At 34.9% G+C, this 21107-nt stretch overlaps 1 protein-coding gene across 4 annotated transcripts in view; it reads right to left on the bottom strand.

The window, feature by feature from the left end:
- ferry3 (FERRY endosomal RAB5 effector complex subunit 3) overlaps positions 1-20134 on the bottom strand; it is a 44238-nt gene extending 24104 nt beyond the window's left edge. Inside the window, exons 1-14 of one of the 4 annotated variants that reach the window (XR_010893913.1) lie at positions 19998-20134; positions 18894-19077; positions 18657-18802; positions 14958-15139; positions 13884-13983; positions 13664-13785; positions 11698-11804; positions 10295-10492; positions 10058-10186; positions 7615-7686; positions 7342-7544; positions 5022-5079; positions 2935-3002; positions 2170-2321 (exon numbers count right to left, since the gene is read on the bottom strand). Coding sequence is in view for 3 of the 4 variants with exons in the window: in XM_067379538.1 (XP_067235639.1) it covers positions 2229-2321; positions 2935-3002; positions 5022-5079; positions 7342-7544; positions 7615-7686; positions 10058-10186; positions 10295-10492; positions 11698-11804; positions 13664-13785; positions 13884-13983; positions 14958-15139; positions 18657-18802; positions 18894-19077; positions 19998-20003 (1668 nt within the window). In the remaining variant the exon portion in view is untranslated. Of the gene's footprint in view, positions 1-1013; positions 2322-2934; positions 3003-5021; positions 5080-7341; positions 7545-7614; positions 7687-10057; positions 10187-10294; positions 10493-11697; positions 11805-13663; positions 13786-13883; positions 13984-14957; positions 15140-18656; positions 18803-18893; positions 19078-19397; positions 19499-19525; positions 19550-19997 lie in introns of those variants that run through there. The other 3 variants (XM_067379538.1, XM_067379539.1, XM_067379540.1) reach the window with 3 other exon arrangements.
- Positions 20135-21107: the final 973 nt, after the last annotated feature.

Below are 21107 nucleotides of genomic sequence, written 5' to 3'. Positions count from 1 at the left end.
TGAATTAAGTCGCTATTTTGTTATTTTTGGCACACAAAAAGTATTTTTGTCCCTTTATAACATTAAGGTTGAAACACTGTAGTCACATGAACTGTTTTAAATATGTTTTTAGTAGCTTTCTGGGCATTGAAAAAGGGAGTGTTATTGCTGGCAATGGAGGCCTCACTGAGCCATCGGATTTGATCAAAAATATCTTAATTTGTGTTCTGAAGATGAACAAAGGTCTTACGGGTCTCGAACAACATGAGGGTGAGTAATTAATGACAGAATTTTCATTTTTGGGTGAAAAAATCCTTTAATATATGTATGTGTGTGTATCAGGTTCATTTCAGCAAAGGAGGCAGTCTCCTAAAAAAATAACTGGATGAGAAAATAATCAATACTACAAAAATAAAACAATGCAAATATTACAAAATTTGACATTAAAAAGTGTAAAAAAAAATAAAAAAAATCACTTGTTTTTATAAATTAACACTGTTGAACAGCAATACCCGCAGGTAAAGTTATAGCGGGAGGCTTGCCTCCCCTGATCCCATTGACTTTTAACAGACCCCCCCCAAAGCTTTCAGTGAGTTTGATATTTGAGAATGAATTGGGGAAAGTTATGTGAGAGACACCATGCTATGATTGGATGTTATCAGTTATTACTGGATATGATTTGTTTGTGCAATAAATCCAGCCTCTTGTTTTTGTGCGCATTCTCGAATTGGCTTGAATGAAGAAAATGATGGTGCTTATGAGAAGACTAAATAAAAAGTAAGTAAACAACTCGCCTACTTATATATCACTGCTTTATGTCAAGTCAAAATCAAACTTGAAATGGCCTGAAAACATGACTATGAGGGTTTTTTAGCGAGCTATCAGTAATCAGCAATTTACATAGCCAACATCTTTTAAAAGTTGACTATTAAAAAGTAAAGCTGAACATCAGTTCACAAATAAAATATACTGTTTAAATTGTTACTGCCTTTAGTTATTATTTTGGAATAAATGTAAAAATGCATAAAAACACTTACTTAATAAAATTGAAACTTGGTTTTAATAAAAAGAATATTACAGTTAGTGTAAAAATACAAAATTGTACGTGGTCTCTATTTTTTATGTAATATTTATTTAACCTGGAAAATGTGACAACAGTGTAAGAGGGAAATTATATATATATATATACACACACACACACATACATACACACACAGAGTATATATATATATATATATATATATATTATTTACATATTAATATATAGAGAAGAAGCAAACCTGACTAAACTAACATTTTTAATAGAATTTCGGCATTATCAAATAGTCAAATTCAGAGTTAAATTGAAGTGTACTGTATTTACAAAGCATTGACATTTAGCAATTAACGAGTAATTAGCATGTCAGTAGTATCGGACAAAAGGCTAATATGGATGCAAATGCTTTAACCCTCAGATTAGCCCTACTTTTCTACTTCATATGGTAATATCCTCATTAGGAGAAATCCACCAAAAGACTTAACAGAAAGTAGTTAAAATGTAGATTTTCTTTGTAAAGGCTCTAAAAAAATAAATAATACAAAACTGGACATCATTTTCCTGCTTGCCTGATTAATATTATGTAGGTATATTTTCAAGAGGCCTGTTAAACAAGTTAGATTTACAATAAAAAACAGAAGATACTGTTTTCAAATGCCCCACTTTCCAAAGATTACTCAGTTCAAATATAACTGTACACATGCCTGGGCTTACAACTGGCACCTAATATACAAACACATGGTAAATCACTTAGAATGCTTGGAAGGTTGGTTTCATTTGACATTTGGAATCAGCAGCTTTGGTTACCTCAAACTACATGTAAATGCTACCGAATACAGTGCCATCTGGTGTTTGTGGAAAGGAATGATGACACAAGGGGTCTGCAATGCAGCACAAACACACAGCTTGTCTTGGCATTACCCATTTCCCATGCAGCATTATGTGAACGGCAGTCACAGCATGACAAGAGCTAAAACTCTGAACACTTCCCTTTGATATTTCATGTTTTTTTTTAAATGTGGAATGTACAGATCTATGAATTCCAGTGAAAATTCCTGAGTGAAATAATCAGGACATGATGCTAAGCCTCCTGTGATCAATGACAGTGCATATCAAAACAGCTTACGGTTTGTACTGCTCTGAAAATTAAGAACCTAAAGTGACAAGATTTCCTCCATATTCCCAGGCGATGGGCTGATGTGTCCGTGTGTGTTTAGCGTTTTGACGTTAGCGTAAGCGTGGAGGAGACTCTGAAGATCTGAGGCAGCATGTTGCTCAGCTGGTAGAACATCTCCTCTGAGATACTCTGATGATAAAAGACAATCAGAAAGACAGATTGAAGCCATATTCTTAAATAAACTATTAAAACAACTTAACTTTGGTATTAAACAAAATGATTCGGAAAGCTTGGGCTCAGTATGTTTTTTTTGTTTGTTTGTTGCATTAAACTGATCCAAAGTGAGACTTTCACATTGTCCCTAAAGTGTCTTTTTCAAAAAAAATGCTGGTCTTTTGAACTTTCTAAAAATGTATTATAGTTTCCACATACATATTACACATTGGTAATAATAAGAAATGTTTCTTGAGCAGCAAATCAGCATATTAGAATGATTTCTGAAGGATCATGTGACTCTGAAGACTGGAATAATACTGAATACAATGTGTGTAGACAACAGGGTTTAGTTTAGAGGAGTTATTTTAAAATGGTGTTAAAGAGTAAAACAGGCAGCTGTGAATGTGAAGAGTCCACTAAGCCTGAAAGCATGTGTGAACCAATGGACACTATTGTTTGAGAATACACACAGTATAATGCTTTTGTTTGTTCTACTGCCAAAAAAAAAAATCAATTGTATTACCTGAACAGTCTCTTAATAGATCAAAAAAGACATAGTTGTACTGTCAATGAGGCTAAAACTAACCTGTGGAACAAGAAACTGAACAGTCCTTGAGATTCCTCCATCCCAGGAGGCCATTTCCATCATAAAACCTAAATAAAAAAGCCAAAGAAGACCGTTTCAAGTCGAGATGATGGAGTAAATGACTTCTTATTTGAAGCAGAAAATATGTAAATGTGAACAATATTCGACAAAATTGATTGATTATACTACTCCTATTGACCTTTAAAAGTAAACAATATATTTTTATTTTTCTAATTTTTTATTTTTTATTTTGTTATATGCTTTTCTAAAAGGATTGAACTTGGAAAATTACTTGAATATGTTTTTTTTTTTTCAAATAATATATAAATAATAATATAATATCTTGCTAAAAAATATTTAAAAAAAAATAGTATTTTATAGAGGCCGTATTATGCCCTTTTACAAAGTCTTGATTTTGATTTTTTTTTTGGGGTCTTCTAGAACAGGCTTTCATGCTTGAATGTTCAAAAAACACTTGACTTTGTTGCAGCACCTCTCTTTCCAGTCTGTCAGTAATGCTCTGTTTAGTTCCAGTCTCTATGAAGCCCCTCCTTCTGAAAAGCATGATGTGCTCTGATTGGTCTGCTGGACCAGTGTGTTGTGATCGGTCAACCACTTTGAGTGTGTTTCGGAAATATCATGCCCCGTACCACAACCACAAGTTTCAACACACTACTAACGCAACTCAACCAGGCCTCGTGTATTTTTTTGGGGTATGCCTTAGGCAGGAATTATTTAAATGAGGAATTTTGTTACATGTACTTACTGATATAGAGAATAACTCCCTTTGGAGTGGACCCTGTGCTTTGTAACTTTGCAGTCTCTTTTCATTCAAACTGCAACATTACACACACTAAACAAAGTTGATTTAAAAAAAAAAAAGCATAACAGATATTTGCTACTAGGGGGAAAAAAATCCAAATTAAGACTGGTCTTACACAACCAACCAAATGGAACGGGCATTTTTTAACTAGCTTTTTAACTAAACATATTTTACAACCCAGTATTAAGATGCTTTTAAAACCAACATTACAGACAAAAATAATCAGAATGTTAAAGGTGCCCTAGAATCAAAATTTGAATTTACCTCGGCATAGTTGAATAACAAGAGTTCAGTACATGGAAAATACATACATTGAGTTTCAAACTCCATTGATTCCTCCTTCTTATATAAATCTCATTTGTTTAAAAGACTTCCGGAAAACACGCGGATCTCAACATAACAACGACTGTTACGTAACAGTCGGGATCATTAATATGTATGACCACAATATTTGCATATGCCAGCCCATGTTCAAGGCATTACACAAGGAAAGGCTTTTATTAACGTCTGGATCTGTGCACAGCTGAAACATCAGACTAGGTAAGCAAGCAAGAACAACAGCGAAAAATGGCAGATGGAGCAATAATAACTGACATGACCCATGATAACATGATATTTTTAGTGATATTTGTAAATTGTCTTTCTAAATGTTTCGTTAGCATGTTGCTAATGTACTGTTAAATGTGGTTAAAGTTACCGTCGTTTCTTACTGTATTCACGGAGACAAGAGCTGTCGCTATTTTCATTTTTAAACACTTGCAGTCTGTATAATGCATAAACACAACTTCATTCTTTATAAATCTCTCCAACAGTGTAGCATTAGCCGTTAGCCACAGAGCACAGCCTCAAACTCATACAGAATCAAAAGTAAACATCAAAATAAATACTTTACTCACATAATTCGAAGCATGCATGCAGTATGCATGACGAACATCTTGTAAAAATCCATTTGACGGTTATATTAGCTGTGTGAACTTTGTAAATGCACTGTAATATAGTCGAGAGCTCGTGTGGCAGGGAGCAGGCGAATTAAAGGGGTGGCGCGCTGCCAAAATCAGTGTATAGTTAATGATGCCCCAAAATAGGCAGTTAAAAAAATTAATTAAAAAAAAATCTATGGGGTATTTTGAGCTGAAACTTCAGACACATTCAGGAGACACCTTAGACTTATATATATTCTTGGGCACCTTTAAACAAAATATATATATGCTATTGATAAAATATGTTTATAATAATTCTACATTTGAGCTCTTTGCATGCCCACCTTTCACACACTTGAAGACCAGCTCAGCTCGTTTCAGACACCAGGGAATGGTCATCTCCTGTACAGAGGAGGAGGAAGGAGGAAGAATGAAAAAAATCAGTGACTGAGATAATATTTAACCACGTAACCAGGATGCAAAACTACCAAACCGCTCTTTGACGAGAAACTTCTCATACAGGACTATTCAGACCTCAAATTTAATTTAACCTTATTTTCAAAGTTACATTAAAAACATTTATTTAATTTTCTCCTAATAATGTCATATGTTTAATATTTTACAATAGATCGTTTTGTGATGAGTCATTTATGTGTAACGGAAATGTATCACACTCATCTTGCCGATTTCTACAGACATTTGTCGATAAACATTACAGACGTTCATAGTAACAATTACTTTACAGACATATATCCTAAAAATGAATCCTGTCCAAATAGGGCTTAAGACCTCAGCCTTTGGCTGGGAGAACACACAGTTCCTGTTCAAATGAAAAACATTTCCTGAACACTGAACATTCCTCAACATCGGCCTGTGGTCAGAGAGGCTGTGATTGAGGCTTTCATTTACCCAGAACTACACTGGTCAGTCCAGACAGCCTGATCCAAAACAGACCATTTCTAAATTAGATGACAGAGTTTTGAGGTTGGGCATCCAAGTAAAAAAAAAAAAAAAAAAAAAAAAAAAAAAATGGTTTGAACCTTAAGTTAAAGAGTTCAATTTAATCAGGACAAAATTTCGGTACCATATTGGTTATCATTCATTTTTTAATTTATATGTCAACATTGGTTATTATTTAGTTGTATAATACTCTGTTTTTACATTCAGTCAATTAACTTTGCTGTCATCTTATGCTTACTTAAAGTTAATCTTTAAAAACACTAATAATAGTCAGCGACGATAGCCTCGTGGGCAGCGCAACGACATATAGCGCAGCTGCGCATCGAGTTCGAGTTCCGGCTCGTGGACCTTTCCTAATCCCGTCCTCTTTCTCTCTCTCTTCACTTACTGTCCTACTATCATAATAAAGGCAAAAAAACCTAAAATAAATCTTTAAAAACAACAACAACAACAAAAAAATAATAAGTTACATTTCAAAATGAATATCCATTGCAAAAATTTTGCGATTGTCGCTTCGTGAAGCTTCAAAAGCCTTGCAAATCAATTTTTTGAACCAGTGTTTCAGAACACGTTTCAAACTTTCCAAGTCCCGTGATTTCAGTAAAAGAGGCTTCTTTGGTCATTATGGTTTCAAAACATTTCGAATTTCTGTGAACACATGAAATAGTGTCTATATAGTTTAAGTTTTATAAATTTGTAGACATTTTTAATGACATATTTGTATAATAAAAAGGAAGAGTTGTAGTTTATAGACTCGTTGGACTGATTAACCAAGCTCTCCATAACACAAGCCCTACAATTTATTAAAATAACACATATTATAGACACTTCATATCTCGCCCCACATTGATGATATCTGCTTGGTTTGTAAAGGGTGTTTTTATGCATGTTTTGGATGAGCCAGCATGTGGCATTTTGAGCACTTCGAAACTGTTTCGAAAATTTTGCAAAGCAATTCCCATCACTACCTAAATTCACTCTAAAATTCAAATTTCAAAATGATGATTTAATTATTTATATTTTAAGTAGAGTAAAACTGTTTCTAAGAGATTCGCATAATAGGACATGATCCTTTTCATTTTCCACACATCAATGCAAGCCAGATCACATGCTTTGGCTTGTTAATAAATTACAGTAATTAAGTGTGCACAAAGAAGCATCATTTTCAAGGAAAACAGAAATGCATGCTGAATAATAGGTCACAAGTGAACAAAAATGCTTTTTGCTTCTTGAGGGCAAATATATCAGATACATGTAGCGTAACGCAGGCGGTAAAACTGGAACTGGAATGTTTTGTTTTGTTTGGCTGCTTGTTTGCATGTTCTAGAACTAGATGCCAATATAAAGTGCCAAAGCCTCTAACATTCCCACAAAAACATCTAAATGATGGAAGTTGGCAGCGGAATGCTCTGGAACACCCTTAGAATATAGATTGTTATAGATTCTTGTAATAGAAAAGTTGAGGCTCAGTTGGGTTTTTGAACCCTACGATATTGGCAACATCCTCAACTACCATTTTTACAGACGTTCCAATCAAAATTGTGTGTAGCGGCTCAAAAGTTCAGACTTTCGGGAATTCAGACATTGAGACAATCCCATGATAATAACAAGGTAAACCTAAGTCATTGCTTGTAAATGTTTACAAAATAGTTCAGCAATACAAAATTGTGTTTCTTTAATGAAATGTCATCCATCTACTCTTACCTCAGACATGTCATGCACCAGCAGCAGTGGGATGGTAATAGTGGTGATGTCATGGGTGCAGCAGACCTTCAGGATGTTCCTCAGGCCCATGATGGCCGGGTCCCGGGCTGTGATGTTCCCCGAACGCACGTTATCATCCACACAGAGGTGGAAGACAATATGAACCTCAGACAGATTGGAATGGCGAGTGATGTAGAATTCACCTGATGAAAAATGCAGCATGTTAGGACTAGCAAACAGACTGTTAAATACATACAGCAATGTTTGAATTACCTGGGACGATATTGGAGGAATTTCTATCTATGATCTTATTTTTGTCTTCACTTCCCCCATTTCTTGGCATCTCTACAAAACAAATTCAATATGTTTATTAGTGTAATGCATCCAAATATGTTGTAATTCACTTTTGAGTTTGTAATTATCATCCACAGTGATTGTCATTAGATTTATTGGACACAATTATTTTTTCCAATCAAATCATCACACATTAAAGTCAATACAACAAATAAACAAAAATAATGCATAAATACAAGTTAAAAATTAAATATATCATTTTTATTTGCATTAAAGGTGCCCTAGAACTTTTTTTAAAAGATGTAATATAAGTCTAAGGTGTCCCCTGAATGTGTCTGAAGTTTCAGCTCAAAATACCCCACAGATTTTTTTAAATTCATTTTTTTAACTGTTCGTCATGCAGCATGTCTAATCGCATAAGTACAGTGTTTATTTTGATGTTTACATTGATTCTGAATGAGTTTGAGGCTGTGCTCTGTGGTTAACGGCTAATGCTACACTGTTGGAGAGATTTATAAAGAATGAAGTTGTGTTTATGAATTATACAGACTGCAAGTGTTTAAAAATGAAAATAGTGACGGCTCTTGTCTCCGTGAATACAGTAAGAAACGATGGTAACTTTAACCACATTTAACAGTACATTAGCAACATGCTAACGAAACATTTAGATAGACAATTTACAAATATCACTAAAAATATCATGTTATCATGGATTCTGTCAGTTATTATTGCTCCATCTGCCATTTTTCTTGCCAATTATTGTTCTTGCTTGCTTACCTAGTCTGATGATTCAGCTGTGCACAGATCCAGACGTTAATACTGGCTTGTCTAATGCCTTGAACATGGGCTGGCATATGCAAATATTGGGGTCATACATATTAATGATCCCGACTGTTACGTAGCAGTCGGTGTTATGTTGAGATTCGCCTGTTCTTCGGAGGTCTTTTAAACAAATGAGATTTATATAAGAAGGAGGAAACAATGGTGTTTGAGACTCACTGTTGTCATTTCCATGTACTGAACTCTTGTTATTTAACTATGCCGAGGAAAATTCAATTTTTGAATCTAGGGCACCTTTAAAGTAATTAAATGGGGACAAATTGTGCTTAATTGTCACATACAAAAAAATAAAGGCAATAAAATGTTAAAATATTTATTTTAGTAATAAGAAAAGCAGGTTGTGGATTGGGGTGGGAGGATGTGCTTAATTTATCATGCAATAAGTATTTCATGTTTGATTTAGTAGTGAAATGTGACTTGAACATATACAGGGGTTGGACAATAAAAACTGAAACACCTGGTTTTAAACCATAATAATTTATTAGTATGGTGTAGGGCCTCTTTTTGTGGCCCATACAGCATAAAATCGTCTTGGGAATGACAGATACAAGTCCTTCACAGTGGTCTGAGACATTCCTCTTCCAGAACAGTGTCCAAGTCACTATGTGATGCTGGTGGAGGAAAACGTTTTCTGACTTGCTCCTCTAAAACACCCCAAAGTGGCTCAAAAATATTCAGATCTGGTCACTGTGCAGGCCATGGGAGATGTTCAACTTCATTTTCATGTTGGTACCATTTTGTCACAAGTCTTGCCGTGTGTACTGGTGCATTATCATGCTGATACACGGCACCCCCAATGTTTGAACCATTAGGTGACCATGGTCCTCCAGAATGGTTCGGTAGTCCTTGGCAGTGACGGACCCATCAAGCACAGTAGGGAATGCCATGATATTGCAGCCCAAACTATCCTCCATGCATGTATTTTTGGATACAATTCAAATTTTGTTTTTAAGCCCTCATAGTTCACTGACAAGGTTTGTACTGTACATATACATATGCTATCAAAGGTGGGATATTTTTTGAATGAATGAGGCATTTATATAGCACTTTCATATGTACTACTGTACAACCAAAGCACTTTGCAATCCTATTGAAAGATGCATATAGGAGTGAAACCACTACATTGGCCAGTGTTTCAGTTTCATTGTCCAACCCCTGTATGTATATACAAAGTGGCATGTATGTATATACATCCGAGCATGATATTTTACATAAAAGATGTTTGCATTTAGTTCAGTTCAATTTAGTAAATTTTAATATCAATGGTTTAATTTTACTGCAAATTACTCAAATTCTACTAAGAGTTCTCTTTCAATCAAAGTTATGTCACTGTGGTAATTAAATTTACAATAGTTATTACAAACAGTCAGCAAAATGCTAAACTGTACCAGTGGATTCCACCTTCTGCCAAAACATTTGTGCATCTTGAAAAAAATGTGTATCAAGTTTCATTGTAGCAAGTTCCTGTCAAATGAAACTGAACACTTCCTCGTGGTGGGACTGAAGTCGGATACGTGATGGTGCAATGCAGAGGTGCTGGTTTTGGACGGACACAAACACACACAGTTGTTGTGTCACTCACCGGGCTGCTCTCTCTGCTTGCTGCTGCGCTGAGCTCGTGCGTACAGCACCACCTGCTGGATGATGTCCAGCTGCTCGTCCACTCTGGGGAAGTGGAAGTCTGTGCACTCCTTAGACACTGTTGCAAAGTCTGATGCCAAAGGAACAATTGAAGATGTTATTGTTGTTTATGTTAGCTGTGTTTTATTTTGACATTTGCTGATCTTTACAACAAAATGCTAGAAATTAGATATAATACCTCTCTTGATGCCGCTGTACGAGTTGACTCTGTTGTCGACCAGCAGCACCAGGCCGCAAAGCGATGTGGAGTAGAGCGAGAGGGCAGTCTGTAGTCGCCGTAATTTCACCCCACTGCTGCTGTGACGACGATGCTTACAAAAGTCCAGAACATCAGATCGCAGCAGACGGAGATTGTGCATGGTCTTCAGCTGAGCCCCTGAAAAACATAAATATGTCACATCGGTAGCTGTTTGCATCCATTACATTTTGCTTATTTAAAAATAATTTTTTAAATGTATGGTTAATATTGGATATACTCTAGCGTTTAAAAGTTTTGGGTCAGTATGAAGGCTCATCAAGGCTGCATTTATTAAATCAAAAATACAGTAAAATAAACATAATACCGTGAAAAATTATTATAATTGAAAATAACTGCTTTCTATTCGACTGTGTTTTAAAATGTAATTTATTCCTGTGGTGATGATAAAGATGAATTTTCAGCATCATTACATTGCTGCTTAATATTTTTGGGGAAACCATGGCACATTTTTTCAGGATTCTTTAATGAATAAAGTTCAAAAGAACAGCATTTATTAGAAATAAACATATTTTTTATCGTAAATGTCACTTTTGATCAATTTAATGCATTCTTGCTGAATAAAATGGTTACTATCTCTAAAAAAATGACTCAATCCAAACTTTTGAACAGTAGTGTATACTGGTCGATATCAGATATTTAATTGTGCATGCTCATTTTCTTAATTTTGCTAATTTCCTTTGTTTCCTTTATTTGCTGTAATCTAATGCTCACTTAGTTAACCATTTAGTTAATATTTATGAACACTAACAGTTTAATAACACAGTTAAACAATCTTTTGCAAATCTCAAAATTTATGTCAGTTTTTCATACTTTATAATGTTGTGACACCTAAATTCTGTGGAAGCTTGTTTCCGCCATGAAATAAAAAATACAAAAAGGTACTTATCTCACAAATTCTGATTTTCCTTCTGGAAATTGTGAGTTATAAAGTATGAAATTCACAATTTCGAGAAAATGTCAGAATTTTGAGCTAACTGTTTTTCTATGTAGAGTGGCCTGAAAAATATTTGGACACTTAGGCCACAACTAAAAATGCATGAATGCCATTGTACTAGATAGTAAATTATCAAATATAGTGAAAAAAAAAAAAAATTCAAGCAAAAATTCAAGTTTTTAAAAAAAGGGAAAATGTATTTGAACAGTTTCTGGTTGTCAAACATTAGTGGAACATGTCCACATGTGAACAAAATGTTTATAATGAGCCTGAGAGGCAGACTGAAAACACATTGGAAGTGGGCGTAAATCACTGCGCCGGTTTGTTGTATGTGGGTATTTTTATGTGCCGTTTTGTAGCGCCCAATGTTTCCAAGGAAACGCCATACCTAAGTGGATGGTGAAGCTCTCCTCCAGCTGTCGCTGCTCCTCGAAGAGCCGGGCCCCCGCTTCCCCTGCCTCCCCCAGCTGACCGGGCTGCACCTTGATCTCCTCGCTGAAACACAAATAACAGGCTCAACTTCTGAAGTTCCCCGCCATCCATCAATCACAATGATAAAAACAGTTGTTTTGCCATTGGCTCAAGTGTAACACTATTCACTCATGTGCTAGACGGTGTCAATGTGTCAAAGCGGGGATGCAAATGCAGTTAGAACTGAAACTGAATGAAATCGCTAAGGCAGAATTTCCTCAGTCAGAACCAGAAGAATCTCTTTGAGGATGTTACACCTACATGGGCAGCTCAGGGCTGTAAAAACAATCTAACATAAAAGTTTGTTTACATACTATATATATATATATATATATATACACACACACACACACACACACACACACACACACACACACACACACACACACACACACACACACACACAAACACACACACACATATGTGACCAGTCACGGAAAGTAGGGACACAAGTCGGTTCTGGGGCATTTTGAGTTATTCACAGATTCTGAAAGTGTAGTCTCCAAGCTTTCCAACGATGTGTAACACATGAAAATCTGATAATATTTGGAGAAGTTGTGGCCATTTGAAGGTAGGCACTCAAGAAAGCTCTATAGGGAGAAAAACGCCTCTAAAGTTGCAGTTCTTGTCTGTTCTCACCTGCTGGGAGTGACAATAGGGTTCCTTTACATCTCATTTAGATAAACCATACCCCCTGTAAAGCTGCATGGACCGCATACTATTAATAATAAAGGATACTAACTGAACTAACAGAGGCCAGAGATCGCTAACTATGGCTATTCAAAACACTTTTCAAGACAATAAATACACGATTGAGATGATGAATGCATGTATTGACTGAATTTGAATCTGAATAGCGCTGGCTCCGTGGGCGTGGCCGCATTAGCGGATAATGAGCTGAATCACGGGCGTCTGACATGGCTCTCTTTTCATACAAATTACATAAACACAGAATGTTTGTTTTCGATTAAACTTACACGATTTAAAACTTGACATTTCAACATTTTTTCAGACATAAGTATAATTTTTTTGTGATTAGTATTCACTAAGTTACAGTAAATTTTCAGATTGGACTTCGTTCAGAGGGAGAGGAGAAATCACGCATCATTTTAGTTTTCTTTATTTTTCAAAAAGCACAACATTTTGTTTTTACTCTGCGTGTACACAAATAAAAGAAAACATTCTATAGTTTCAATTGATATATTACTTATGTCTCTATGACAAAAAATGACGGAGTATTTTGCTGCAATGTGAAAAAAATCCTGCAAAATGCGCCGGCGCGTTACCCGACTCCAGAGAGATAATGTCTTATTATGCCGCTTTCATCGTCGCTCAGATCGTCTTCAGAATCAGTGAGTGCTTGTTCATAAGCATCCGGCTTGTCGAAGAAGTACTTCAAAACATTTTCGGTGTAACGGCCACGGTTCTTAATTGAATTTTGATATCAGCTAGAGCCACGCTTCCCAGTATGGAAATACACACAGACATGACACGCCCCTACTGCGTGCTAGAATCTCTGAAAAACAAGCCGATTTCAACCTCAAAATGTATGCTTTTAAATATACCAATACTGCTATCTCAAACACGGAAAGGCTTCTTCATGATCTCAACTAACAGATTCTGCAAAAAAACGAAAATCACCAATTTTGAAAAAAAAAAATGCTTCTTTCTCATTTTGCTCGAGAGTTGTGCTGCCGACTTGTGTCCCTGGTTTCCGTGACGGGTCACATATATATCATGTAAACACAAACTTTTATGTTAGATGCGATTAATCGATTTTCCAGCCCTATTCACTTCACAACCTATCACAATCTTTGATCACCTCAGCAAGGATTCATAAACTAAATGCTATTAGTATCTTTACAACTTTCTCTTTTACTCACTTTATTGTGCTGTTGTTAGGGTTCTGTAGGTCCCGGTGAAGCTTCATCACCCATTCCTGATACTCTTGTTTCTGGATACCTGTGACTTGCTTCAGTTCACTGGCCCACTTGTTCTCTAGCACCTTCCCATCACAAAAAGACCAAACAGAAGAGTCTGGAATCATTAATATGTTCTGAATTATTATAGTTTGTTTCAATCTGACTGTCAGATTGGTCTTACTTGCTGTGCGTCAAAATGTTGGGCAGCCACGGTATTCACATCCTGATCACACAAGGTCTTTCCCAGCTCCTGCATGACTTTATTCATCTCAACAGCCTGTCTGTAAGGACAAATTGTAATATTTCATAGTAGGATCTTTGGATTTTTGGACATGTTTCTTATGAAAAAGCTCAAATATAAGTGTCAGGATTATGTTTTGTTCATTATATTTTAGTTCTATTTTCCCTGTTCCTGTTTGCCTGTGTGCCCTGTCATTTGACGTTGTCATCCTAGTGTGTGTCAGTTTGTTCGCTTGGTTAATCACCTGTTGTTCAATTAATTAACTCATTACTTCTGTGTATATATACACATATTTATATAACAATTACTTTTTCTTTTCTTCTGTTTATCAAAAAATACTGAAAAAAAATGCATCAGTTTCCACTAAAATATTAAGCTGCAAAACTGTTTTCGACATTGATAATAATTAAAAATGTTTCTTGAGCAGCATATTAGAATGATTTCTGAAGGATCATGTGACACTGAAGACTGGAGTAATGATGCTGACAATTCAGCTTTGCATCACAGGAATAAATTACATTTTAAAATTCATTTAAGTCATTACATTTAAATTGTAGTCATATTTCACACTATTATTGTTTTTACTTTGTTGTTAATCAAATAAATACAGCCATGGTGAGCATAAGAGATTTCTTAAAAAAAAAAAAAAAAGTAAAGAAAATCTATCCAACCATAAAATAATTTAAATAGTAGTGCATATATATAAAAAAAAATAACAATACTTTTGTATTACTGTAACATGAAAAAATAGTCCTAATAAAGAATAAAAGTGTATCCAAATGTTGACTTGTATTTCAGTCTTATGTTTTCTGTTCAAACAGTTAATATTATCATTATCTTTTAAAAAAAAAATGCAAAAAAAGTATTATAAAATATCTGCAAATTTTGCATTCATACCTTTATACTTATTACTGAATATGGAAAGATTCTGCAATTATGTTCAGAGCTCATTATCCAAGCTGGCATTTTTCCTCATAAAACAGAATTATTCTCGTTGTAACCTCCCACACAAACCTCTCCTGAAGTTTCTTGAGCTCCATGTCTCTCTCGCTGATGAGCTCAGAGACACTGACAAAGTAACTGTGTTCCAGGTTGAGAAGGGTCTCTGAGGCTGGAGAGTGGATCAGTTCATGATAGACACTCGCAAAATCCTCGTCCCAGCTGGCTTCTTCGGGACGGGCATGTTCCAGTGTAGTCTACACACAGAAGTGATACAGAACAGACACACTTACCAGGGTGGCACAAAAGTAATCGACTTATTTAGTACATATAACTAGACAGTTACTAGATAAAACATTTATTGATTTAACTTAATGCTTTTGTTTTTTTGGTTGTTTTAAAATCCCCTGCAGTCAATAATTTTATCCCTTAAAACTCATCAAAATGACCCACTTAAAAAAATTTTCCTGCAATTTTTTTTCATACCTTACAATAGCTTGAATGTAACTCTGCACCCTTGCTTCAGTTAGTATATGAAGTTCCATAAACATGTAAATAGTCCCACACCAGCTTGGACTACCTGATCCACTCGGTCAAAGCTAAACAATGCCCATGAATCTTTCATAATTGTTTCGAAATAAAATCATAGCTTTTTTATACTTTTAGATTAACTTTTTCCTACAAACTTTTTATATGCGGAAAATTAATTAACCACTATAAATAAAACCATTCGAATCTTTTTACGCAAACAACCAGGTGGTCGTTAAACAGCCATTTGATGGGCTTGAAATAGACTGGAGAGCATCCATGTGTATTTGTGTACGGCTGCTGTAAAATGTTAATGGTTATCCAGTGCTTCATAGAAAAGGGAGGGGGTGGATTCTTCTTTCTTTTTATAAGTGTGCTGGAGCAAGTGGAAGCAGAATTTAAACTGCAATACTTTGAAGTGCTAATGCAAATGGTTAGGATGACCTTCTTAAACGTGGAAATAGGACAGATATTCTGTTTCAAAGGAACTTCTTGTGTAGGCAGAGTGATTTATTGGTTTATTATATAGCAAATTAGCTAATTAAAATACAATTAATATTCAGTATTCAGTTGATTTAACTGCACTGATGCTATCGTATGGAAAAAATTTAACTGAATTGAGCTGGATAATAGATCTTAACCAGGGTAGTGCCATATTAAATTTAGGGCTGTCAAACGATTAATCGCGATTAATCGCATACAAAATAAAAGTTTGAGTTTGCATAATATATGTGTAATATGTGTAAATAATATGTATATATAAATACTCACAAATTAATGTATATATTTAAGAGAAATATGTTATTTATGTACAAAAAATGTATTTATATATAATATAAATTATATAAAAATATAAATAAATACATATACTTGTAAATATTTCTCAAATATATACATGGATGTGTTAGTATTTATATATACATAATAATTACACACAGTACACCCACATATATTAGGCAAACTCTTATTTTGTATGCGATTAATCGTGATTAATCGTTTGACAGCCCTAATTAAATTTTTGACAGGAATAAAAATGAAATGAGGCTATGAGGGATAGAATACAGTGTGTTCAATGGATTGTTTAACAACATCATAATTGTTCAGCTGACAAAATGTCTTTTCGGAAAAAAATACTTTAAGTAGACAAAAACTCTATAAAACAGTTAAGTTGTAAAGGACCTTTATACAATGTGTACAATTGACTGTAAGTTTATCCCTCACAGCCTCGTTTTCATCCGTGTTAAATTCAATATGGCATCTAACATGACTAAGGGATGCACCGAAATTTTGGCTACTGAAAAATTTCGTCCAAAACAGCTATTTTCAGTTTCAGGCCGAAATGGTTTTGGAGGGCTGAAATCAGTGACAAAACAGACATTTAATTTAAACATCAGAAGGTATGTTGAAAGATACATCAAAACCTACCGAAATGAATCCTGTCTCATGTAATCACTAAATCAGTGTTTTAATCAGGGAAAGAGGTCAGCTTGTAGGCTAAACAATCACTTAACATTACATTTACTTCAAGAAATGTCCATTAAACACATTAGTTAGCAAGAAAAAATTATTCTAACGACGAGCATTTTGCTAAATGTATGCACTGTATTATTCATTCGTAAAATTTACTTAAAGGTGCCCTAGAATTAAAAATGTAATTTATCTTGGCATAGTTAAATAACAAGAGTTCAGTACATGGAAATGACATACAGTGAGTCTCAAACTCCATTGTTTCCTCCTTCTTATATAAATCTCATTTGTTTAAAAGACCTCCGAAGAACAGGCGAATCTCAACATAACACCGACTGTTACGTAACATTCGGGATCATTAACATGTACGCCCCCAATATTTGCATATACCAGCCCATGTTCAAGGCATTAGACAAGGGCAGAACGTCTGGATCTGCACAGCTGAATCATCAGACTAGGTAAGCAAGCAAGAACAATAGCGAAAAATGGCAGATTGAGCAATAATAACTGACATGATCCATGATATCATGATATTTTTAGTGATATCTGTAAATTGTCTTTCTAAATGTTTCGTTAGCATGTTGCTAATGTACTGTTAAATGTGATTAAAGTTACCATCGTTTCTTACTGTATTCACGGAGACAAGAGCCGTCGCTATTTTCATTTTTAAACACTTGCAGTCTGTATAATTCATAAACACAACTTCATTCTTTATAAATCTCTCCAACAGTGTAGCATTAGCCGTTAGCCACGGATCACAGCCTCAAATTTATTCAGAATCAAATGTAAACAATATAACAGTATACAATACTCACATAATCTGACGCATACATGCAGTATGAATGACGAACACTTTGTAAAGATTCATTTTGAGGGTCATATTAGCTGCGTAAACTTTGTTTATGCACTGTTTAAGGCAAGCGCGAGCTCCAGGGGCGGAGAGCGCGCGATTTAAAGGGGCCGCAACGTGAATCGGCGCATTTCTAATTATGCCCCAAAATAGGCAGTTAAAAAATTTATTTAAAAAAAATCTATGGGGTATTTTGAGCTGAAACTTCACAGACACATTCAGGGGACACCTTAGACTTATATTAAATCTTGTGAAAAAACACTCGATGGCACCTTTAACCTATTAGTTAAGTCTTTATTTTTGCCTATTTATTGTATGTCTGAATAAATCTGTCATGAAAACAAGTTATTACAGTTTATTGTCGTTTAAATGTTTATATTTCACCAACAAACTGGAGTAGAAACAAAAACTGTTATTAAAAAGTTGCTATAAAACATGCCTTATGTGCAATTCAAATGTTTGTACAACTCAGTTTTTGCTATTTGAGTGTTGATTATTAAATGCATTTGATTAATTAATTGAGCATTCATTTATATTCAGTTTTCAGCAAAAAGCATCCTGAATTTTCAGTTTCGGCCCAGAATTTCGTTGCAACATACACACTGTTATTAAATTTAACTGAATCAATAATTAACTTCTGTAGAGATGCTTATAGCTGAATTGACATTGATTAATATTTGATGAACTTTGCGACATTGAAACAATGACTTAAAACTGAAACATCATGCTAAATTGAGCTGAAATATAATGACACTATTAACTTTTGTAGAGCTGTTTAACATCTTAATTTGATTCAAAATTGACAGAATGAAAAATGAAAAAATGCCAATGAAAGGTCAAGCCAATGGAAAAAAAGGTGCTCGTGTAGATGTAGAAGGAATGCAATGAAACTGAAATAACTTAATTATTCGACTGAGTCTGCGCCTTACCTCAGAATAGACCTTGGCCCATAAATTTGTAAGTTTGTTGACATCAACCTCTCCAGTAGTGAGTCTCTGCAGGGCTGCTTCTGCCTCTCGGTCATAATCCGCTAACGTTTCCCTCTTTATGAAACTAACGAGTCGGTTTTTCAAGTCTAAAATCAATACAGAAATGTTAGAGGGTGTATACAGTAATTCAATGTGTTGACAATCGGATGCATGCTCAAATAAATGTTAATACATTACCATTTTCTACAAAACAGGGGATTTTATGAAGCAGCATGATCCGCCCATGAAGATCACTGACATTTTCTTTGAGGGGGAACTGAAGTGGGACTTTGAGGACACAGTGATGTTTTCCTGCCTTAAACTCAAACACAAACTCCTTTTCAATTGTATTGGTTTTCCCTTTGTTTTTCCTCATCTTAGCCTGTGATCAGAAGACAGACATACAAATAATGGATTTACGACAGATACAGACATAATTATGCATAATTATTATGAATGCTGTCTAGGTAGGCAGCTCCCTAGGTGTTGAGACACATCCATAGATTCTGCAGAGATAGACTGGAATATACAAGCAGTCAAATAACTCATCGTGATGCAAGTTAAACAGAAATTCTCGTTAGACAAATGCAGAAATATGGATGTAAATATCTGATAAGCACATCGTTTTAATAAATAACAAATGCTGTTCAACAACAGCTCACATTATATGAATGAATTCAGTGTTTAGAAACGAGCTCGTACCAGAAGACTAAACAGCCAGATACTAACGCAAATATGTTTGAAAATTAAGCGTGGTTGAAATACGCGGCTAATATTCGTGCATTTTCTGGTAAACTGTTCAATTTGATTGCAAGACACTTCCGGCTTACCTCCGCTTGTTTTACTCCGCTAGCTGTCAGCTGATCAGCTAGTGTGCGATTAGTAACAGCAGATTCTACTCGAAAGGAGGGTCGTGGTTTGTCATAGACGTAGACTGTCCGTAATATTTTTAAAAAATTATTATTATTTGTAATTATTATTACTTTGTCAATAATTGTTATTTAATATTTCACACCAACATAAAAAAGTTAGCAAAACAGTAACGTTATTTGTTGAAAGTGTTTTGTTTAACACAAACTACTTAAGAGCCGTATCACGAGCGTTGTACAGTAGCATTATCTCTGTGGTGCTTAGTGTAAATATCTCAATATAAACTCTTAATGTTCTTTTGGATCTGATGTAGTCCAGTCAAAACAAAACATTCGAGTCCTCTCCTACACAGTCATAAGACTTTACAAGCAAAAAAACGATTATTAGGCTAATCGTTAGTTCACCCAAAAATGAAAATTATTAATTTCTCACCCTCATGTCGTTCCACACCTGTAAGACCTTCGATCATCTTCGGAACACAAATTAAGATATTTTTGATGAAATGCGATGGCTCAGCGAGGCATGCAATCTCAAGATCCATAAAGTAAACATTAATTCTACCTTAATATTATAAAGCGATGAAAATATTTTGTGCGCCAAAAACAAAAACAAAATAACTTTTTAACAACATCTATGGCGGATTTCAAAACTATGCTTCATGAAGATTTACGAATCGAATCAGTGAATCGGAGCGCCAAAGTCACGTGATTTCAGCAGTTTGGCGGTTTGATACGCGATGTGAATCCCTGATTCGACTCAAAAGATTCATAACGATCTGAAGCAGTGTTTTGAAATCGTCCATCACTAGATAATATTGTTAAAAAGTCGTTTTTAGGGGGGTTTTTTTTGGCGCACAAAAATATTCTCCTCGCTTTATAATATTAAGATTGAACCACTGAACTCACATGAACTGATTTAAATATGTTTTTAGTACCTTTATGGATCTTGAGAGAGGAAATTACCATTGCTGTCTATGCAGGCCTCGTTGAGCCATCGGATTTAATCAAAAACATATTAATGTGTGTTCCGAAGATAAACAAAGGTCTCACGGGTGTAGAACGACATGACGGTGAGTGATTAATGACATTATTTTCATGTTTGGGTGAACTAACCCTTTGAAATCTGATTATTCTTGTACTAGGCTATATGAAAATGTTTACTTTCAAGATAAGCAAGCACAGCACATTTTCTGTGTCTACTGCATGTAAAATATTTAACGTGTTTATCAGATAAAATACTAGTCTATTAATGTAATAATTAACTGAGTAGTCCTAGCTTTAGTTGTCATTTTTTAAACAATTCTCACATGCTGACATTTTTATTTCTAAACCTTATTTCCCCACAAAGGACCAATCAATCGATAGGTTCCACAAGTTGTGTATGAACTGCAATTCACCAAGGAAAAAAAGAAGAAGAAGAAATAAAATGTTGCATGTTTGGTTGTTTAAGAAGTAATAAATCTAGGTTTATATTGGCCCAGTGCCACTCGAGGACCTATATGGTCCACTGAATACTATCAATTCCTTTTGTGCTGCAATAGTT

The sequence above is a fragment of the Chanodichthys erythropterus genome, chromosome 24 (assembly GCF_024489055.1).
Source record: "Chanodichthys erythropterus isolate Z2021 chromosome 24, ASM2448905v1, whole genome shotgun sequence".
Lineage (NCBI taxonomy): Eukaryota > Metazoa > Chordata > Actinopteri > Cypriniformes > Xenocyprididae > Chanodichthys > Chanodichthys erythropterus.
The sequence above is the reverse complement of the archived record's forward strand: the minus strand, read 5'-3'. Positions and strand labels throughout refer to the sequence as shown.